At 35.3% G+C, this 24,125-nt stretch overlaps 1 protein-coding gene across 2 annotated transcripts in view; it reads right to left on the reverse strand.

Annotated features, from left to right (window-relative positions):
- Positions 1-24,125, reverse strand: part of ERBB4 (erb-b2 receptor tyrosine kinase 4) — a 1,244,626-nt gene that overhangs the window by 174,108 nt on the left and 1,046,393 nt on the right. For both annotated transcript variants that reach the window (XM_081582978.1, XM_081582977.1), the window contains one exon: positions 8,873-9,058. In XM_081582978.1, coding sequence (XP_081439104.1) covers positions 8,873-9,058 — 186 coding nt within the window. The remainder of the gene's footprint in view (positions 1-8,872; positions 9,059-24,125) is intronic.

The following is a 24,125-nucleotide window of genomic DNA, read 5'->3' on the forward strand; positions in this document are numbered from 1 at the left end:
TTGCCAACAAAGGCCCGTATAGTCAAAGCTATAGTTTTTCCAATAGTCATGTATGGATGTGAGAGCTGGACTATAAAGAAAGCTGAGCATCAAAGAATTGATGCTTTTGAACTGTGGTGTTGGAGAAGACCTTGAAAGTCCCTTGGACTGCAAGGAGATCCAACCAGTCAATCCTAAAGGAGATCAGTCCTGAATATTCATTGGAAGGACTGATGCTGAAGCTGAAGCTCCAATATTTTGGCCAGCTGATATGAAGAGATGACTCACTAGAGAAGACCCTGATGCTGGGAAAGGTTGAAGGCATAAGGAGAAGGGATCGACAGAGGACGAGATTGTTGGATGGCATCACCAACTCAATGGACATGAGTTTGAGCAAGCTCTGGGAGATGCTGAAGGACAGGAAAGCCTGACGTGCTTCAGTCCATGGCATCTCAAAGAGTTGGACATGACTAAGCAACTGAACAACAACAACAACAAGAGGAAGTAAATTGGTGTTTTGTCTTCAGTCCCAATATGGCTTTTCTGTTTCCAGTCAGATTGCTTGATCTCCTCATCCTTTGCTTCTCCTATGTGTAGCAAAATGCAAGTCCTAACTCTATGAATTACTGTAAACATCTTGAAATTTGTAGGAAGAATGACATTGAATGTATACATCTGAAAGTTCACAAATATATATCACAACTTCCTGACAGCAATATTAGAACACACATCTACCTTCATATTTTAGAAACAAAAGCCACAGGGAAGCCACAAACTAGACAAACAGGTCCTGCTACTTTGATTCTGCACTTGAGAAAAATCACTGTACTCCTAAAATGTGCTACACTACCCAACTTCATTCACATAATCATGAATAACTGACATAAGTGTGAACATTTCACACACATAAAGTACAACTTCATCCATTCTGATTGGAAAGCTTTCACTTTTATGTCAAAAAATAGTACACTAAAAGTACTAGTTATACATTTACAGGAAAGAAATTAAGTTCTTTTCTTTGTGGTTGTGCATGGTAGCTGAATGAAAACTGTTGCCATCTATAGAATGGGGAATCTTCCTGGCTGAATTAGAATCACTCAGCATGCCAAACAAAGCTGCAGGCAAAGCAAAGCAAAAGAGAAGCTTGCTATTTTATAGGTTAGACAAGAAACAACCCAAATGACTTCTCTAAGGGAGAGACTTTCATATTTCATGCAAACCCCAGGAAATAATTAAGGCTTCAGTGCAATTCTGGGACCTGTGCTCTAGAAACTGCCTCCATAAACTTCATTTTCATCTGGTACAATCGAGATACTCTCTTATTCCTTACTACCTCTTTTATATCATCCTCCGTTAAGTCAATGAGAATTTGGCACATAAATAAAAAGCAGGAGGTTGTTTCAGGGAGGGGAGAAATATGATTCAAATTCAGCCAGGTGCTTTATCACCAATTTGGGAGGCTGTGATGTTATTAGACATCCTGATATAAAGATGGAGAGGAAAAACTGTTGGTAGAAAAGAGAGATTTAAAGGAAAAAAAAGCCCTTGGAAGGTAAACTGAAAACACAAAGTACTTGAAAGTAAAAATAAGCTAACTGTCTCTCATTTAATATTCCAGGAAGAGAAAAAGCTCATTAGATCACTTAAAAATTATCACAAGAGGTTTATGATCTTTTAGACTCAATCTCTCTAATACCACAGTAGTTATTTCACCTAAATTATGGTTTTTCCAGTTGTCATGTACAGATATGAGAGTTGGACCATAAAGAAGGCTGAGCACTGAAGAACTGACGCTTTTGAACTATGGTGCCAGAGAGAATTCTTAAGAGTCCCTTAGGTGCAATGAGATCAAACCAGTCATTCATCCCTGAATACTCATTGGAAGGAATGATGCTGAAGCTGAAGTTCCAGTACCTTGGCCACCTGATGCAAAGAGCTGACTCACTGGAAAAGATCCTGATGCTGTGAAAGATTGAGGGCAGGAGGAGAAGTGGGCGACAGAGGATGAGGTGATTGGATGGCATCACTGACTCAATGGACATGAGTTTGAGCAATCTCCAGGACATGGTGAAGGACAGGGAAGCCTATTGTACTGCAGTCCATGGGGTCACAAAGAGGTGGACAGGACTTCGTGACTGAACAACATAAAATGAGCAGTCCACAAATCTTATGGGGTCAGAGTAAAGGATGCAAGCTGTCAGTTGGTCTAGGCAGGAGTGACTGGGTGATAAATGGATTCAGATTGTGTCCTTGTCACTATGACCTGTGGCCTTAAATGAATTCTGTCATCTGTTTAGGTTTCATTTTCCCCATCTTCAATACAGGCACATCAGATGGTCTTAAAGGTGGCCCCTGTGAGGACCTAGGAATCCCTCAGGGCTCCATGAAGCCCCTTCAATACCCCCTATTGCTATAGATATGGCTCAGTTTTATTTGTTTAGATTTTCAAGTAAAATTTCACTGAACAAAACAATTTGATGTTTTATAAATTTTAAATCAGTGAAATAGATAATCTGGAGTGTCTTGCTGTGCCATAGTTTCAACTAGTTCTGGTGTTAATTGTTTTACAGACTCACTACCTCCATAAAGGAACTTTGGGCTGCTCACACTATCTAATGTAAGGAATTATCCTGACCTCAGCTCTTTGCCAATTCACTGCTGTTTTCACATGTTCAACATTACAAACAATCCAATTTTCTGATATGAAAATTAGAGGTCATGATGATAGCACATGGAGAAAAGTAGCTTAGGAACCTGTGCAGGAAAGCATAAGAGGATAGGAGACTCAAGTTTTATTCTGAAAACTAGAGATATTAAATATTATACATGAGATTACCTTCTCCTATCCTCAGTATAGTGTAAGACAAATGTTAAATCTTTTATATCTGAGATTTTAAAATTGAGCATTTTTGAAATGACATTATTGTTGTCATTCAGTCAGTAAGTTGTGTCTGACTCTTTGCAACCCCATGGGGCTGCAGCACAACAGGCTTGCCTGTCCTTCACTATCTCCTGGAGTTTGCTCAAACTCATGTTCATTGAGTCAGGGATGCTATGCGTCTTTCCTTATTGCTTTCACCTCAGATATTATCCAAAATTATAACACATGGTAGACACTCTTATTCTACACTAAGTAGCATTTTTAGCACAAGTATTAACTTACTCTCATAATTGCTCTATGAAAAGAGTAATATTATAACACTAATTTTCAGGGGGTACAGAGAGAAAGTAAATAACATGTCAAGGGCTACATGGCTAATAAGTGAGGAGCTGGAGTTTGGACCCATTCAGCCTGGTTCTAGAGTCTATATGCTTAACACAAACTAACACCAAACCATACCTTTTAAATCGTTAATTTATAGAATCACTTGTGATCTGTATCAATACTGTATGATACCTCACAGAGAAGTTTTGAGATTGCTTTATCATAATTTTTTATGTAAACCGTCAGTTGAAAAACATCCCCCCAAAGCAGATGGAAAAAAAATCCCCCCACTTGATTCTGAAAAATGTGACATAGGAGGAAATGGCAACCGATTCCAGTATTCTTGCCTGGAGAATCCCAGGGACGGAGGAGCCTGGTGGGCTGCCATCTATGGGGTTGCACAGAGTTGGACACAACTGATGCGACTTAGCAGACCCTGATGATAAGGCAATAAAAAATTTTTCATGAAGACAGTAAAAAGTGTTATTCATGATGGAATCTTCTCTGTTATGGGTGTGATGATGAGACACAACTACAGAAAACTGTCATGCTCCTCAGCGTGTGCGTGCATGCTCAGTTGCTCATTTGCTCATTTGCTCAGTCCTCAAATTCCGGAGGAGGGCAAGTGACTCGAAGCTGCCGTGATGCATGTGTTTGGAAAGGAAAGAGTGCAGAATGGCTTAAAGACCTGGCACAGGCAGGCATCAGAGTTACCTGACACAGAATCCAGGTATCTCAGCCTACTGCTGTGTCCTTTAGGACTTAAGTTGTTCCACCTTCCTCATCCATAAACTGGGAGAATAATGGGCCATACCTGCTAGAGTTTCAGTAAATATTATATACTACAAAGCACCCAGCAGATGCCTGTTGCATAAAACATGCTTTATCCACATGAATTTAACCATTACCCATGTTATTCACTGTAAAGTTCCTTCACTCTCAACTCACATACATTTTCCAGATTCTGCCAAGTGGTCTTTTAAAAACCGCTTGCCCAACTTGTTAGCAACAACTCTGAAAGAAGGAATTCTCACAATTATCTTCTATTCTGGATTCATAAAGCCCCAGGAAGGCATATGGTGTTATACAAACATTAAATAATAATATGCTCTGCTCTGCTTACCAAATTAAATCAAGTTCTAAAGGCAGCACAGGCAGAGTGAAAATGGTTGCTGATAAGAAGCAATCTGATGTTTAAATTTGTGTTTCTATTACATAAACTGCTATAGAATGACATACCGATGGAAGAATGCGAGGAAAACTTGGACTGTAGATGAAATTTTAAGAAATACTTTCTTCTTATACATAAAAACATAGATTAGTGATTCTAATATTTATTTACGCTCTGTATGAATTTAATCATGTAACTTAAGTTCTCTGTGACTCACTATTTATCGTGAAGTGGACATACTGATGACACTTCCCTCACTGGTTTGTGATTAAAAAAATAATTAATGAATAAAATATATAGAATAGTAGCTTACACAGAGCAACTGCCTGATGTTAATTATAATTATTATTCCTTCTGCTTACAGTTTTCACAGGTATTTTATAACATAAATATAAATTGGCTATTTTACAGCATCATACCTGCCCTCCTACCAACTCTGTCAATAAAAAAAGGATGCAGCCAAAATGAAAGTGGGTATTGGAGTAATTACTATGATGATATCTCATTTTCATAAATTCTCTTTTGGTGAGAATTGAAAGAAAAAAAGTGGACTCTTCTAAATTACTGAAATAGCCATATGCAAAATACTTGTGTTGACTCAGACCAAATTACTCATATTTTACAGACATTTCTGAAACAATTCTCTGTTTCAAAGCTTTCAACCTATAGCAAATAAAAGAAGATTGTTTTTAAATACTCCATGTTTCAGGAGCTGAGCCAGGGACTTTACATGAGCTATTTTATTTAATATTTGCAAATCACTATAGCAATAGAAGTTTATTAGCTTTCTATTGCTATAACTAACTATCACAAAAGTAGTGGCTTAAAACAATACAAATATATTTTCTTACAGCTCTGGACTTCAGAGGTCAAAAGTCAGTTTCCAGACTGGAGGAAAGTCAAGGTGTTGGCAGTCCTGCTTTCCTTCCAGAGGTCTCAGGGAAGATCTTGGCCTTCCCTGGTGGCTCAGCTAATAAAGAATCTGCCTGCAATGCAGGAGACCTGCGTTTGATCCCTGGGTCGGGAAGATCCCCTGGAGAAGGGAAAGGCTACCCACTCCAGTATTTTGGCCTGGAGAATTTCATGGACTGTATAGTCCATGGGGTCACAAAGAGTTGGACATGACTGAGCGAACTTCACTTTCACTTACTCCCCTGTCTTTTCTAGCTTCTAGAGGTTGACTGGTAGCTTCAGTTTGCGGCCCCCTTCCTCTATCTTCAAGGCACAACACTCCTACTCTACTTCCATTTTTATATTTTCTCTCCCTTACTCTGATCCTTCTGCCTCCCACTTATGTGGATAGCCCACTTGGATGATCCAGGATAATCTCCTCATCTCAAGATCTTTAATTTAATCACAGCACCACAATACCCTTTAACATCTAAATTAACATGTCTGCAGAAGCTGGGGATAGGACATAACATATCTGAAGGCAGGGGATTGTTTTTCAGGTTACTACAGGTAGACAGTATTTGTGCTCATTTTGCAGATGAAGAAAAAAGTAGTAATTGTTAACTCCATTAATACACAGAAAATTCAAAAGGGTTGAATAGTTTATTCAAATTCACAAAACCAAAAAGTGGGCACTGGCATACTAATGTAAGTCCTTTTAATTCTAATGCTGTTTCCACTACACAATTCTGCCCCCATATTAGGAAAAAAAGATAAAAGAAGGACTCCCTTCTTACAGGTAGGGGTTTTTTTTTTTTCATTTTCTTTATGACTTAAAAATATTTGTCAAATAAATATTGAATAGCTACCTACATGTAAAACCCAATTTTAGGTGCTGGGAAAAAACAGGAATCAGACCAAGTCAGTAACTACTAGGTAGTCTCATATCTTCCCATATGTTTGAATACTTATAATGTGGGTATGTGTACTATATTTCAGTCATGTCCAACTTCTTGGCAATTTATAACTCTTAAATCTATATCCATAGACTTGACCAAATTTAACTACCTATTTGATAGCTCCATTTTTATGTTCAATAAACCTTTTCAATTTGCCACATCTGGAATTGAACTGGCCTTATCTACCTCAGGCAACAGCACTACCATATTTCCCTCCTTCACCACTCAGTAATCAGTAATCAAAATACCTTAATTTGTCTCAAAAAAGTATCTTAATTCCATTCACTTCTTATTTCCACCACCCCCAGACTTCTAACTGGTATCTTCATTTCTGTTCTTGTATTGCCTTAATCTAATCTCCATACATAAACTGGCATGATCTCTTTAGAGAATAAATTAGATTATATCATTTCCAGGGCAAAATACTTCAATATTCATGGCATTTATAATAAAATCCTAATTTTCCATGCTACTCAGTATTATCACATATCTTGCTCTGTTTACATTTGTGTGCCAGTTGTCCTGGCATAACTAGTAATAGAGTCTCCTTTCACTCTTAAAATTGTTCATTTGGATGACAAATTACTTGGTCACCATATATATATATAAAGGGTTCTGTTGTAATTTTCCCTCTGCCTAAGTTTATTCCAATAGCCAAAGTCTCCCTCAGGACTCAATGGGGTTTGCCCTTAAGTCTCTCCTGTGATTATTTTTCCTCAAAAAATAATCAAAGTGTTTAATCCAATACCTAGCTGTTTTATTTGTTGAACATTTGTCCTACCACTAGACTTTTCAGAATGCATAATACCTGGTACATGGTAGGCGTCCACACATATTTATCAAAAGATTAATGACTAAATATATACACCATACAGTCAGAGTTATATAAACATGTGGTATAACATTTAAATGGTACAAATGTGTTCAATATACCAATGACCAAACTAATAGAGGAGAAAAAAAGTTACTTCTGTTTAGAGAGAAAATAAGGCTGACTGCACAAGGGGAAGGAGCCCAACCAGTGTTGATGGATGTAAAAGATCATGTTATGTGAATCAAGACGCTCTGAGAAAAGATTTCTAAGCAGAAGGAATGTCATTTACAAAGGCAAAAAGGTTTAAAGCAGTGTGATTATTCAGGGAACTCAAAGTAGTTTCTATTATTAGAGAGTACAGTCTTGCATAAATGATATATTAATGCCATGAATCCCTAAGGACAAAACCTAAATTATGAAGAAGACTGCAGGAAATATAGAAAAGAGTTAGGAAGTTCAAAACTTAGTTTTGTTTTCATTTATACTGCTAGGATGACTTGAGAATTTCTATTGCATATGTAGCTCATCTTATAAATTATAGAAGTTCTTAGATAAGTAAATCAGTTTTTGAAGAGTAATATTTCAAACTTCATTACCATAAAGAATCCTCTCAGTTGTGAGTTTGTCATATAATATTCACAAAATTGTAATACACGGTCTGTAAGGAAACTATATCGAGATTTATGGTACAGAAAACCAAACTGGGTTTTTCCCTTGATTTGGGGGATTTGCATTTTAAGAGTTATCTTAAATTTCTGCTTTGGATGATATATTTTTATTCATTCTTAGATTATAAAAAGAAATAGACCAAAACTATTGGATTAACATTTTGGCATTTATATTATACAAATGCTAAAATGATCAGATCTGTAGAATTTATAGAACATCAGGTAATATTTTGAGGTAAACAGAGTTGACATAGTGAATTGAAACTCATTTCAGACCTATTTATCTTGAAGAACATTTTCAAGAAATATTATTGGTATAGATAATTTTAAATGGTTTCTTTGAACATGAATATATACACCAAAGTTGCATGCTGGTAGACTGGAGGACATGAAAGCTTCGTTTGACTCCCAGAGTGCTTTAGAAGTTTGAGCCAAGATTTTAATTTAGAGAAATCACATAGAAAAATCCGGAATTCTGGCCCCTTCCTAAATATTTTGAAGATCTGATAACTCTGATGAGAAAAACTATAGTCCCAAATAGGGAGTATATGAGTACATGTTTTCTAGTTCACCAACAACTATCTCCCTCCATCCTCCCAGGTATGAGATCCACACCACTTTGCTAACATATATATATATATATATGTGTATATGCCTGAGACCTTGTTCCGGAATGAAAAAGCAAAAAAAAAAAAAAATGCAACAACATCAAAACACACACAAAAAACACCAGAACAACAACAAAAAACAACTATTAAAGACCAACTGCAAATTATCAAAATGTCTAGGAAGATATTTAGAATTTGATCTTTTGTAATTCTGAGAATTGAACATTCATGCTATCCTAATAAAATCATCTGCAAAGGAACAATTCAAACTTTCAATCTTTTCTTCCTTGAATTCATTACTAAACAATACCCAAACACAAAAAAGTCCAGCAAATCCAGTATATCAGTTTTTTTCCTCCTGACCAAGAAGTTATTTGTTCTGGCATCTGGTCAATATAACACAAACAGAACATACAATAGCACCAAATTATATAAATAGACTATGAGTTTGATCTGTAATTTGATTGCAAATATCTCCCTACCTTTATTATAGTAGATGTAATTCATTTAAATAGATTGAAAATACCCAAACTGCAGTAGATTAGGAAATATAAAGGCAGAAATGATGGGCACTTACCTTAGCTATCTGGACACACCAGTTAAGCAACAACTGTGATCCAATGTTATCCTTGTGTTCATGGACATAATCCAACAGACAGCCATGGGGCATAAGCTGTGTAACCAGCTGAATGGTTGGGCTCAGACACACACCCAATAATCGAACTAAGTGTGGATGGTCCATACTTGCCATGATTAGGGCTTCCTAAAAGAAAAAAATAAATAACATCATTATTTCAACTCAAAATTCTTTGCCATGATAGTTACTTGCACTGTACTAATGCTGTTGATAATGATTTTGAAAAGGTACTCTCATAAAATGGAATCAATTAAAAGTTAGAAAAGACATTATTGTAGCCATTATATTCCTAAAGTGATTTAATCAAGTGAAAATAAATGGAAGTTAGACTATATATTTATTAGAATGGTAAATGTTATATAATAACTGCATGCAAATTTAATAGTAGTATTTTCTCTTTTGTAATGTGAAAAATATTAGATTTTATTTACTGCCAAATTAAGTTCAATCCTAAATTATATTGTGGATTTTTAACCTTTGATCTTTGGTTCTAGAGTTCAATTATCTATACAATACAGTTATTTGTACAAGGTGGCTCAAATTTATGAATTATTGTTGTTTAGTTGTTAAGTCATGTCTGACTCTTTTGCGACCCCATGGGCCATAGCCCATGGAACTCCATGGGCTGTCCATGTGATTTCCCAGGCAAGAATGTTGAAGTGGGTTGTCATTTCCTTCTCCAGGGGATCTTCCTGATCCAGGGATGGAACCTGGGTCTTCTGCATTGGCAGGTATTGGCAGACAGATTTTTTTTACCACTGAGTCATCTGGGAAGCCCACAGAGTTACAAAAAAAGGCCATACAAAATTAACTCATTCATTATTGATATGGATTCAGACATCATAACAGAAGAGTAATTTGTAAATTATAAATATCAATGTAAACAATATGCCTCCCTATCTAACAATATGCCTACTATGAATTTATGCAGAAAAATAAACATTTTAATAAGACATTTTACTCCATAACCTTTGATTTTACTCCAATTTATTTCATTTTAAAAATTATAAATGATATCTATAAATAGAACCATAAAATTTGAGAGCTAGGTGAGATTGTAAAAATTTGTCTACTCCAATTTTGTTATTTCATGAAGTGAGAAAACAGTTCTAACTTCTTTTTCATAATCATAAAGGCATTTTTGCTTAATGAAGATAACGGGTGGACATATGATGAATATTTAGCCCATCCTAAAGTTAGCTTTCAATTAAAAGCTATTTTAAGTGTCTTTACTCCAATTTGAAACTGATATAACCTTATACATACACACACTCACAGAGTGGTTGATACATATATGGCAATTTATTATCAATCAGTTTACCTATATGCAGGTATAAGAATGTCCATCATACTCTTTTTGAACATTTTTTGTAGCTTTAAACTTTTTCAAATAACCGAAGATTAAAAGGTATACTGAGCTTCTCTTTAAGACAGCATGGTAGATTGATACACACATTTACTTTTATTTCCTCTTGATTTCACCATTTTAATAATAAATGAATCAATAAAAAGCCAGAAACCAACAATCACAAGAAGAGACAATGGGGATGGAATACTAAAAGTAGAAAGTGGCTTATTAGTAGTAACTGACTTAGCAAACCATAGAAAATCTGAAGCCTAACTTAGGAGGTGAGAAGCTGAAAAGAAATCCAATTTACAACAAGGGTGTACACACCACAGGCTCAGTAGTGTTACACCACAAACCACTGCACATAAATGAAGCAGAAGGGACTGACTTCATCAGGATTGTTTCAAAGTCCATTTAGGAAGCACTTAGACTACAGATCTCCTTCATCCTTGTGTGTGTTTGTGTTAGTCGCTCAGTTGTTTCCAACTCTTTGTGACCCCAAAGACGAAGCCTGCCAAACTCCTCTGTCCATGGAATTCTCCAGACAAGAATACTGGAGTGGGTAGCCATTCCCTTTTCCACGGGATATTACTAACCCTTCATCCTTAAGAGAAGTTTAATCAAAGGGATTGTAAACTATGAATACTAGGTAATGGAAAGAAAAATACTCTGGTAAAAATAAGGAAGTACTCTGGTAATCACGTAAATTTATATATGGTGAAAATCAGGGCCACCCTCTAGTTCCTTCTCCCAAATGGAGCTGTGACTTCAAAATTGTCAAAGTTTTGTTTAAACCTCAAATTCTATATCCAGCAAAATTTGAACCAAATGAGTGAATATATGGACATGTCTGTTCTTAAAAAAGATTATCTCATATGTTTCCTTTATCTGTTAGATGTGCTCATTTAATAAAAAGTGGAAGGCACTTTAAAAAGTGCACCTAATTGTGAAAACAAGGAAGTGACAGTAAAGGGATACTCCAGAATCAAAGCTGTACTGGCACCTGATAAAGTAGCCAGTTTAAACTGGAGTAGGATATCTTACTCTAGAAAAGATGTAAGAAGATGGATGAACGGCTGAAGCAACTGAACAGGAGCACAACCATGTAGAAGCATTTGACTTTTATTAATATTATCTTAAAGTTATTTGGGAAGACAGCTTGAGAGGATTATTATCTCAAAAGCTATTCACTTTTAATCTCCACTACTCTTTAGCAGGGTTGAGTTCAGCAGAGTCTAAAGATTATTCATAATCATGGGTGAGTCTGATGGAGTACATGGATTTTACTGGATTCATCCAAGGTCTTACATGAATTATAATGTTTTATTTTTTGAAGAAGGGAGAGTGGGGCACTATGAACTCGCATGGAGAAAGGAGAGATAGGAGGCCAAACAGAAGAAATAAGCTGGTAAAGGGAGTTCAGCATCACTCAAAGGACTTTATTTTTGAGCCTTTGGGAGTAGAAGCTGAAATTGTTTTTCAGCTGACCTCCAAGCAGGTGAGGTCTTCCAATTCCTCCTTCCCCAGCAGCCACAAGGAACCAGACAAGTAAGAGAATGAGAGAGAGCACCACTGGTTTCTTTGCTTCCTTGCTGAGCCCCCCACCACCACAACACCTTGAGAACTGGCAGCCCAGGGACCACTGAGAGGCATCACCTCCCACAAGGTCAGTGGTGTCCTCGGGTGATACCAGTCAGTGATGCTGAAATAGACCTCTCGGTGGTGCAGAGAGAAGAGAAGCTCCACACAGGGACTGAGCTGCTAAGAAAGCACACTGTGGATACCACTCAGTGCAACTGGCAGACTAGTTTGTAGATTCATATGGGACACGCAACTCTTCCCAAACTATTTGGGAAGACTTCCACTGAAGTTGGGATTTCTGCACAATCAGCAAAGCCAGAAATTTGAGTTATTGCTACTAATATGGCTCTATTTGTATCCATGAGGTGGAAACATTTTGGTTTTACTTCCTGTATATTTCAGTCAACATTTGAAATAAAGCAAACTGATGCAATTATAAGGAGAGTACAAATATAAATGTTAGCCAAGTTATATTATCTATTATTTAATCTAGTATTTATTAGTTAAATAGTAATTAATATAAATATTAAAAGTGTGAACCAGAGGTTCCTTCACTGAATTATGACATGCACACATATAAATATACACAGACATCAACAAATAAGCAAAACATAATAATTATCTAACTCAATCAAGTAACAAATTAGATATTTAATTAGATATTAGATATTAGATATCAGATTAAATTAAACGTATCCTAATTGTATTCTCTCTGTTTCTCTTCTGTGACTCGTCTTTCATGTCCTAGCATTTATCATTACAAACGGCCTAGGTTTATCATTTAAAGGATGGTTTTCCTAGCCTCACTCCCAGATAATCAGAAATGATAATCTAGAAATGAATCAGGAATCTACATTTGTAGCAAGCTCCTGCAAGTAGTGAAGCTACTGCAGGAAATATAGAACTTTGAGAATCTCTGAAACATCTCCATCTATTGTATGTCTCTATCATTCACTGCAAAGGAAGTAACATGCAACCACCATTGTTTGATCCTTATTGTAACTCTAGGAAGCAAAGGAGGCAGCCATTCTCTGCTGTAACATAAGGAAACCAAGGCTGAGCAGAATTACTGTCCTAGGTCATATGAGTAAGTAGAAGGATCAGAGTTAAGACTTAGGTTTTCTGATTCTTAGAACAGTGCTATTTCCTAGGATGGTAAAAGCACTGCAATTTTAACATTTCAGTTCCATCAGCACTTTGAACTGTAAATGCTTATCTTACTAACAAGAAGACAATGCCAAACACCTGACTTTAGCCATACCTGAATGAACTGGATCAAATCATACTTCAGTTCCTAAGGAGCAACTCAAACAAAAATTTGCACTTTAGATAAATTGCCATCACTTACAATATGCTTTCAGAAAGTGTCTGATTTCCTATATTATTTGGTATAGGCCATTTCCTAAGATACAGAGCATGGTGAAATTTTAGATACAAGAAAGACTTTAAGGTTATTTTGGCCTTTTTCAGGATGAAATATATAAAGAATTTTTTTTCTTACAACTCAAGGAGTGATATTCCATTCTAAATATGCATGTAAAAAGTTTACAACAGAAGAGTGTAAAAAAGTCGCATGGAAGTTCTCTTTAAAAAAAAAATCTATTAGTAAGTTCTGGCAAAAAAGCTGGGGTTGTATTAAAGAAAATTGCTCATCACACTACAAAGAGTATTCGAAACCAAATTGCAGAGTATTTGCATAATAGTCCTCTTTTTCTGAGAAAGAAAAGATGAACAGGACACTAATTGTAGGTTTTATTTTTTTCATAAAGGAAATAGCAGATGGCATTTTGGGGGGAAAGGGGAAGAAATAAAGAGAAAAGAATGTGGATTCATTTAGAGTGATGAGGGGGATGGAAAGGGGAAAGAAATCCAATATTTTAATAACGGAGTGTTGGGTTTCAATAAATTACTCTGCTAAAATTAATAATGTCCTCTGCTACCTATCTCTGTGTGGGGCCTTTGGAAGCAATTTTGGAATCTTTGCTGCTGTCATTAGAACATATCACCGAAGGCCACTGGAATAAGTACAAGTTGACAGATGTATTAACTTTTTTTCCAGAAATGAAATTATTTTCTGTCTCTGTTTTCTGTTTTGCTTTACAAATTTTTTCTTGTAGGTGAATTAAATAGTTTTCTCATTGGACAGAGAGGAAGGAAGTAACAGGTGCTACACTGAAAATTCTAAAGGAAGAAGATCTTTCTTTACAATGAAGTCTGGTTGGAATTAAGGACATTTTTTTTTTTAAAACTATCAAGGGATGACCAGGGCATGGATAAAAAGCTCTAAAGCATGTGTGCCATTATTCTCTAGCCTATGCTATCTGTATCTCTATTTCATTCTGAAGGAAAGACATTTCAATGCAATAATAAAAGTGAGCAACACCATTTGTCACATTAAGGCATCATTTTGCTCAGCCTTCAGATGTTTATACCTTGGCACTTAAACTTATTTTCTCACTCATGTTCGTTAGGAGTTTCACAAAAAGAAAAAAAAATATGGTCATTGAAAACTTATGAGCTATTCTGTTTATGAAAAATGTTTCCATACTTCAGCCACACTTTCACTGTTTCATTATGTCAATGGACCATTGATTCAATACCCTCCAGCTGAAAATAGGGAAATTTTCACTGCATCGGGGATAAGAAAGATAAAAAAGGAGGATAGAGAAAAAAACAATAAACAATTAGCAGAGACATATAAAATTATGCTTAATGTAACAGTCAGCAAATTTCTGAATTTTTAAAACAAATGCCTCTCCTAAAGATAGAGAGGGTGATGGTGATGTAGAGAACAAAGAAGATAATGGCGATGGCAATGATGAAAAATGAGATAAAATTATTGGTCCATAATAATGTTTTACAAATCAGTTCTGCTGCAGATGGTATCCAGATAATAAAATAAATGAAATCTGCATCTGTTCACTCATGTCTAGAATAAATAATAATTTACAAGTGCAAGTAGGTGAGCAGTAATTAGACTGAATTAATACGCCATCAGTTTAAGTGGGTCTACATTGCTCAGTGACATTCTTTTCCAATCCCTGGTATCATTTTTGTGAACTTGAACAACCATATTCGGATCCTTCTAACTTTTAGAGTCAGCAGTTTTCCATCTCTGTTCTCCATCATTCACCCATTTGCTGTCTGAATCTCAGATCTAGATACCACTTATCAGTGCTGCACAATTAAGAACTTTATGAATAATTTACACAAGGTAGAATTTTTGAGTATTTTCATTACAGTTATTGGAACCTGCTTTTCCCTCCTATATCTTAAATGTGGAAATTCTATTGTGGCTTTGTTCCTAGTATCCTATGCTTTCATCTGTAACCTCTTGCATCCTTATATCTTATAACTTTAAGAAATATGACAGAGTTATCAAAAACATATGGAGTCAACTGTACAGTTCTGTGGTTTCTCATGATTTGATATACTCTGCACCTACAAATAGCAACAACATTACTATCTGTAAGAGGGCAAGCAAATTTCATCATGATCATATCCAAAATACCTGTGTAAAATATCTGTCAAAAATATCCAAGCATGAGAATTATATTGTGTCCATATTCCAATCTGTTTTTTTTTCAACTGCTGTAATTTCAACAGTCATCTCTGAGTAAAAACTAGTAGGTCTTTATATATGTGTATCTCCCCTATCATAGTACATATTCCATTTTTATTAGATTTGTTACATGTCTATCATCTCTAATAATTTATCTGCAAGTAGTAATATTAGCTGATAAAGTTATCAAATTATTATATAGTATATGGCTCATACTAAGGTAGCAATGTAGTTTTATTAATAAATAAACAGAATCTGTATTATATTCCACCCTCCTACCCAACCTCATCCCAGGATTTCAAGTGCCTTGCTGTCATCCTGATATAGAAAACCTACTGGATCTCTATTTAACACAAAGTATATTTCTCCATAAAAGCTTTTCTACTACTTTCACCAATTTTCTAAGTTTCAGAAATAATTTCTGATTTGGTTTTTAAACCTTGGATTCCTATTTGGTATTATCTTTTCCGAGTTCTTCCACTCCATTCCATATCAGTAATATTGTGCCAAGTCCCATTTACTGTTTATTTCAATGTAGCTCAAATCTATATCCTTCCATGTATTTTTAACCTGACTTCTAGTCAAGTTCAGACTCACACCAGTAAAAGGAATGCTGATTTTTCCATTAACTCCTGTCTGTTTTGGCTATAACTTACAAAAAAAAATCCTTAGCATTTTTTTTTTAGAGTGCTATATAGATAGCTTTAACCTTGCATGTACTCAGTAAACATTTGAGTTAAATTTGACGTGTTGAAAATTGCACCACATTTTGTAAATAAGACAGTTAAATTATTCTCACAGCTATGATGCCAGTGATCTGTGGAATTAACCTGCATATTTCTCTTTGCCCCTCCAGATTCATACTCCATCCTTCTGCACTTTGCCATGTGCCCAGCAAAATAGATCGAAATGAATGACAACAGGCTACCTTGTCTCTCTATTGGTTTAATTTGAATTCAGCCAACAATAATAAGCAACAGAGGACTAAAGAAAGAAGGCAGTGAGGTTAATATTTATCCCTCACCTGCCATTTCCTTGAGCCTTCTACTAAATGTCACAGTGGTAATTCTCTCGCTCCTTCATGCCTAACAGTTCTGTTACTATTCTTGAGAGGCTTCAACAGTCTATGCTAGTGTTCCTCAAGCCTACCCATTCCTTTATAAAAACCCCTTTGCTAAATTCTCTTCCATTATTCCAACTTAATATACCATGTGCTTCCTATTGGAGTTCTGATGAGGTAAATTTGGGCAAGTCACATAACCGAAAACTTGTTAAATGACAGATTAAGTCACTGTTGGGAAAAACATGGCATGCATGCTACACCAACCCTCCTTCCCCTTGCTCATGGCAGAGACTGCTAAGCAATCATTGTGGCAGGCTGATAATGAATTACTAAATATGCCCACATCTTAATCCCAAGAACCTGTTGATATACCCTATTTGGAAAAAGGTCTGTACAGATTATGATTGAATTAGAGATTCTGAGATGACAATTATCTAGAATACCCAGGTGGGCTCTAAATGCCATCACAACTATACTTAAAAGAGAAAGGCAGAGGATTAGCTACAGATACTAGAGGAGTCAGAGGTGAGCCAAGGAACAAATGCAGCCATCAGATGCTGGAGGAGGCAAGGAACAACTTTTTCTTTAGAGCTTCTGGAAGGTATGCAGCCCTACCAACACCTTGATTTCAGAGGTCTGGCTTCCAGAAATGTGATGCAATATTTCTGTGAAGCCAACAAGTCTGACATTCACTCCTTGAAAGAAAAGCTATGACAAACCTAGACAGCATATTAAAAAGCAGAGACATTACTTTGCTGACAAAGGTCCATCTAGTCAAAGCTATGATTTTTCCAATAGTCATGTATGAATGTGAGAGTTGGACCATAAAGAAGGCTGAGCATTGAAGAATTGATGCTTTTGTACTGTGGTGTTGGAGAAGACTTTCGAGAGTCCCTTGGACTTCAAGGAGATCCAACCAGTCAATCCTAAAGGAAATCAACCCTGGATATTCGTTGGAAAGACTGATGCTGAAGCTGAAGCTCCAATACTTTGGCAACTTGATGCATAGAGCCAACTCATTGGAAAAGACAGTGATGCTGGGAAAGGCAGAAGGCAAGAGGATAAGGGGATGACAGAGGATCAGTTGGTTGGATAGCATCCCTGACTCAATGGACATGAGTTTGAGCAAGTTCTGAGAGATGGTGAAGGACAGGGAAGCCTGGAGTGCTGCAGTCCATGGGGTCGCAAAGAGACAGACATGATCAAGTGACTGAACAAGAACAAGTCTGTAGTAGTTTGTTACAGCAGCCATAGGAAACTAATACAATTACTATATTTCTGTAAGGACTGGGTGAGGACTCAAAATCCTTCTCAATTCAAGGCTTTGGCAATAAAAACTAATTTATTGGAAGGTAAATGTGAGATTTAAACATTGTTGCCTTGAATTTATACATATTTTTACAATTAATTCTGCTGCTAAGTCTTCTTTAGCTTGGATGTACGATGTTAGTCTAATCTAAATGATATGTTTAATTCATTTAGAAATTAACATATACATGTAGTAGCCAAAAGATATATTATAGGCAAAGGGCTTATCACAGTGCCTAGTTGACTCTTAAAATGTTCATTATTTTTACATTTGTATTAAACGAATTATATCTGAAGGGAGTAAAATCATTGAGTAGTAAAGGCATGGCCAGGAGTCTGGAAAAAAAACTGCAGCCCCAGGATGAGTGGTCACTTTGATTTCTTTGAACTCTGGAGGGGCACTTGGAATAAAAGGCAGATAAATTGACCAAAAAATAATTTTTCTGTCAGCACTTTAGAAGCTATTCTTTTCCCACTTAAGCCCATGGAGAGCTAGAAACATCTTCCTACTTTCAACATAAAGTAATCATGAAGTGTTAGCAAAAACCAAAAGTAGTTATAGAGTTGCAAGGAAACTTTAAGGGCAATACAAATTTGTTCTGTAACAAATAGTAACCACCATTACAGTACTAACAGTAAACAGAAATTGGGGTTAAAGTAGATGATAAAGACTAAGAGGTCCAGATGAACTTTACAGTCAGAGCAGAGACACTTAATCGCTTATTGATTAATCTTAGTAAAGTTATAGAAAGAGAAGTACAAAGGTGTCTGCAATAGTTCAGGACTGATATGGAAGAACAAGCTCAGTGAGGTCCAAAATGTATCTTCTGAGAGGACACTGCAATCTGCTATAAAGAATGAAAACATCAACTTCCTAGAACTAGAATAAATCATCCGAGGCTATAGATTCTACAACTAGGGAGGGAGGAATAATTATTAGCTTTCAAACAGTGTCTATTGCTTTTATTTTTCTCTCTAGAAATGAAAATTAATTTCTATAAGGTTATTTGATCTTATCTTTTGGGTAAGCCCTGTATTTAGTTCCCCTATAGCTTTCTAGTTTTTAGTAAACAGTCTCTCTAAAGTCAACCTATTCAATAATTTCATCAGATCATAATAACAACTGCTGCTTGATGTCAAATTGCACCTGGCACAATGCTATTGATTTTCCATGTGGACACATTTAGTTCTCAGAACAATCCAACAGGTTGTCCAATTATTATATAATTGATAAGAAGAGTAGCTTGAAAAGGATAAGCGATTTGACAATCTCCAAAAGTTACTAAGTAGCCAAGCTGGGATTTGAATCCAGTTTCCAGTATATCTGCAACCAAGACTCTCTCTACCATGATAACCCCTCAGGAGTTGTTAATATCAGTTAGGTAGCCAGGTAGACTCGGCTGATTCTCTGGTCATTATCTTAGTATTCTAACAGGAACCATCACTGATAAGATCAATCTATTAATGGAATCTTTATGGAGTGACATTCTAACAAGTACTAATTTTTTTTTTTTAATAAATAAACTGAACACAATTTACTCTCAACTACTTAAAATTAGTCCTCCAATAGTAAAATGCTGAATAACTTTTGCTGGAAGGGACTAACTCATGTCTTTATTTTCATTTCTGCACAGAAATTGATTCTAAGATGTTCTATTTAAAAATTTAAAAATTAAATTTGACTTAAAATAGATCAGAATCTAGTAATTTTGGTAACAGCTCTTATTTAATTGTTAAGATCATAATTTTGTATAATTTGGGGAATTAATTGTTTTTCTAGACACTGCACATTCTTTAAAGGATAACATCTCTTGTGTTTCTAACTTGCAGAAATAATCTGTTAATTGATGTCAATTATATTAAAGGCATGTAACAACAAACAGTTGAATAATATTAGGAAAACCCTCCCTTAATAACTAATAAAATATCTCAAATATACCTCTAGCAAAGCAAGCTGAATTGTGTTCTTTATGATTCATTCAAGATACTGATTGACTTTAATTAAATCTCCATTTTTCAGTTACTACTCTCATATTCATATAAGATAATTCATATATAGAAATCATTTGTCCTATCATTTCTTGTCTTCTCTACTTTATATAATGAACTTAATTATTACCATCAGATATATTAAATTTTGAAACCATGATCTATATGCAAGTTCTTATATTAAATATTCATGTCAATGTTACTTTAATATTCTACACCGATCCTGATGTCAAGGGCATTCAGTTAGAGGCAATCACTAGTAAAAATCTGCATTAATGTTATTGATGCTTCTATGTTTCTAATATAGTAGCAGTAAATAATATTACCACCCCCTGATGCAAAAGGAGTTAAATAAACCCTGAAAGAATATATATGGTGTCATAAAAGACCCCCACTGCTAATGTCTTTGCTTCAGGAGGCTCTGAGTCACAGGAATGTGTGATTTTGTGGCTAGACACACACTGTGCAAAGGTGAGAAAGTGGCAGTGGAAAAAAGAGTACTTCATAAAAATTCTCTGCAAGAAGGCATCCAATCCTGACCTGGCATTTGACACCAGCCACTAAAAATTAACCAATATTTTAGAAATAGAATGGTAACTGATATCTCTATAATGACTGTCCTAGGAAAGGTCAATTCATGGCCATTATATTCATCATCAGAAAACTCAAACAGTAATGCACAGCACTATGATGGTTATTTTGTTAAAATGTTACTGTATTAATAATTGTATGGAGTTTTAGGAGTATTCATAGGAAATAGCTAGCCATTCTTTCATTCAAAAACTTATGCTTATTATTGACTGAAGGTTATTATATATGCTTCACTAGGATACAAAATTTAAAGAGACATATATTCAACTCATAAATAGAGAGTGTCCTAGTAGAAGTCTTTAAATTTTAGTAAAAATAGGTTGTGAACATTAATAACAATTATGATAAATATTTATGATCTAAAACTCCTATAATAATCTATTGAAGACAGAGATTATATTCTAAATGAATTGAGGGAAAAAATAAAATAAAAGCTCTGTTAAGAAGAAAAACCTGAGTGTGGATATTAATATGTGGGAAGAACCTGTTATAAAAGAATAATATGGGTTGATGATGTGACAAAAAAGAGGGGTAGACACTGATTCAGGCAAAACTTCTATCCAGAGTCTGCTCTGTCTTTTCCTAGTAACAAAATCAGAAGCAAGTCAAAACCTCAGGTTCCTTGGCTGTATAAACCTGAGGATTAAATAATGCTCATCTTGTATAACAGCAGTTTCACATACTATATGGGAAAGGATCTAGCACAGAGTCGGGAACCTATCAGTTAGCCAACATAACACTGCTTTCCTCCTAGAATGAAGGAAGTGGGAAAATATTACATGCATGGGGAATACAAATAGATCAATTTATAGGGAGCGTCTGGCATATGACAAAACAGTAACAAATAAGACTGGAAAGGGGGGCTGGTACTAGAGCTTGTAAACTCCTGCTTAAATGACAAGCTGACATTTGGATTTTATTCTCTCAAAAATCCTTGATGAAGAAATTCATGTAATATGGCAGCACTATCCCCAGGATAAATCATAGGGAAAGCGTCTAAAGGCCGAGAGATGAGGAAGCTGCTATCCACAAATAAGGTAATGAGATTCTAGCACAGTGCATCCTAAAAAGTCTGAAATAAATGCCTAGTTTGTCAAACACTTTTAAAAAAAAAGGTCTTCAGGTTTTGTCTTCTGTGATTCAGGCTAGGATTTCCCACTTCATACTTAAAAAAATCCCAAACTTTCAATAAGTAACAGAGAATATTGAGGAATTTATTCTGTGCATGATAAAAGCCTGATCTTGGAGAAGGAAATGGCAACCCACTCCAGTATTCTTGCCTGGAGAATCCCATGGGCAGAGGAGCCTGGCTAGCTACAGTCTGTGGGGTCACAAGAGTCAGACATGACCACCACAAGTCAAAATAAAAGAAACAATAACAACAAAAAAACCCAAAACCTTTCCCCCTGATTTCTGAAGAGAAGGAGTCTCTTTCAGTTCTCCTTCCTTGAAGTGAGAAAGGATTTGCATCCAAAATGAATAGAATTTTGCTTCTCAGCAGCTCTCTTTCTTCTTCTCATTTCTCCAACTCATATGTTCCTCATAATCTACTTTATTCCACGGCACCATTTTTTCCCACCAGATTTCATGATAATATTGTTCAGTCTGGCATATTGCCATGGTCACACATTTTCTCTGCCTAATACAGGCATAACAATTACTTTTTGACTTACTACAAAACAACTCTGAAAAAGACAAAAAAAATTACAATATTCAGTTGTCAATGGGATATCTAATAATGTGTTGGTTCTTTATAGATATATACGGGGAAAGCTCTTTGAGGTTAGATGCAATGACTTTTGTTTGTAATCTCTATTAATTGCTGCTATGTTGTTTTCCTATCCCCTATGTAAGTGAAGTGAAGTGAAAGTCTCTCAGTTGTGTCTGACTCTTTGCGATCCCATGGACTATGCAGTCCAAGGAATTCTCCAGGACAGAATACTGGAGTAGGTAGCCATTTCTTTCTCCAGGATCTTCCCAACCCAGGGATCGAACATAGGTATCCCACATTGCAGGCGGATTCTTTACCATATGAGACACCATGTAAGCCCATCCATTCCATCTCAGTTGAGTCTGGTTCTTAGAAGAAGGACTAATATTATGGTCATCAGAACCTAAAAAACTTAGATAATATTTGCACAGGGCATTCAGAAATTCTGGAATCCATAATAATGAAAAGGATAAATAGAAGAAAAGATTAGTAGAATAGCCACAGAGTTTGTTATATCCCTACATAGGGGATATAATATATATGTATATATTGTATATATAAATGGTATAAGGGGATATAAATGGTATACAAATGGTACGCAAAACCCATTCAAAAAATAAATTCTTCATTTTAGGTATTTTAAGTGAAATTGATATGAATTAAAATTCACAGATGTGTTAAAACTTGTAGTGGAACATTGTAACTTGATATTTATTTATTAGATCCATAGGGGATTATATATATATATATATATATATATATATATATATACACACATATATACATATGTATGTGTATATATATGTATATATGTATATAATGTGTGTGTATATATATATACACATTAGATCTCCTATGTAGAGATATAATAAACTCTGAGGTTATTCTACTAATCTTTTCTTCTATTGATCCTTTTCATTATTATATATTTCAGAATTTCTGAAAGCCCTGTGTAAATATTACCTAAATTTTTAAAATTCTAATGACCATATCATTAGTCCTTCTTCTAAGAACCATACTGAACCGAGATGGAATGGTCCTAGAAGACTAAATACGATTTTTGAGAGCTAACAAATCAAAATTTAAAGTCACTAGTCATGATTATGAAAATTTTGGATTATTAGCAAATTTCTCTGTGGCACATCAACTGTCAAGAAATTTCTTCAGCCTGGTTCATCAGAGGAACCAGAAAATTATTATTTATGACAATACTTACATATGTTACTTAGATTAAAAGTAAAGGAATTCATATATTCAGAGTAATTATTCATCAAATCTTCAAATGGCATGCAAAACCCATTCAAAAATAAATTCTTCATTTTTAGGTATTTTAATTGAAATTGATATAAATTAAAATTTACAGATGTGTTAAAACTTGTAGTGGAACATCATAACCTGATATTTATTTCAATTTTTAAAATCATAATTTAGAGAAATCAAGTTTTATAAGGTTCTTCTAAACCAATTTCAGTGATTTTTAAGTGTAAACTATGCAATTAAATGCTAAGTGTGATTAAAGAAGCAACACACTTGAAGATATCTGCAATGTCAGTACAGAGTATAGTGTTTTTTAGCATTAAAGCTTTTTTTGCACATCTAATATGTTTTCTTTGAAAATGTGATGGGAATATTTAAATACTTCATTTAGTAGTTATCAGATAACTTTAGGTGGCTTTGAACATGAATAGATATTCTGGTTATGAGCTATAAGATTTAACAGTACAGTGTACTTCTCAAAAAGTGAAAGTATTAGTTGCTCAGTTGTGTTGACTTTTTGTGAACCCATGGACTGTAGCCCGCCAGTCTCCTCTGTCCATGGAATTCTCCAGGCAAGAATATTGGAGTGGGTAGCCATTCCGTTCTCCAGGGGATCTTCCTGACCCAGGGATAGTACTTGGGTCTCCTGCATTGCAGGCAGATTCTTTACTGTCTGAGGCACTAATGAAAAACATCTGATCAACAAAGATTTACTTAGCACTTAGACGTAGTCAAGTCTTAGTCAAAAAATATGAATGAATTGCATAAACAGTTTCATTTCAT

The sequence above is a fragment of the Giraffa tippelskirchi genome, chromosome 3 (genome assembly GCF_054371585.1).
Source record: "Giraffa tippelskirchi isolate mGirTip1 chromosome 3, T2T-mGirTip1v1.2.pri, whole genome shotgun sequence".
NCBI lineage: Eukaryota > Metazoa > Chordata > Mammalia > Artiodactyla > Giraffidae > Giraffa > Giraffa tippelskirchi.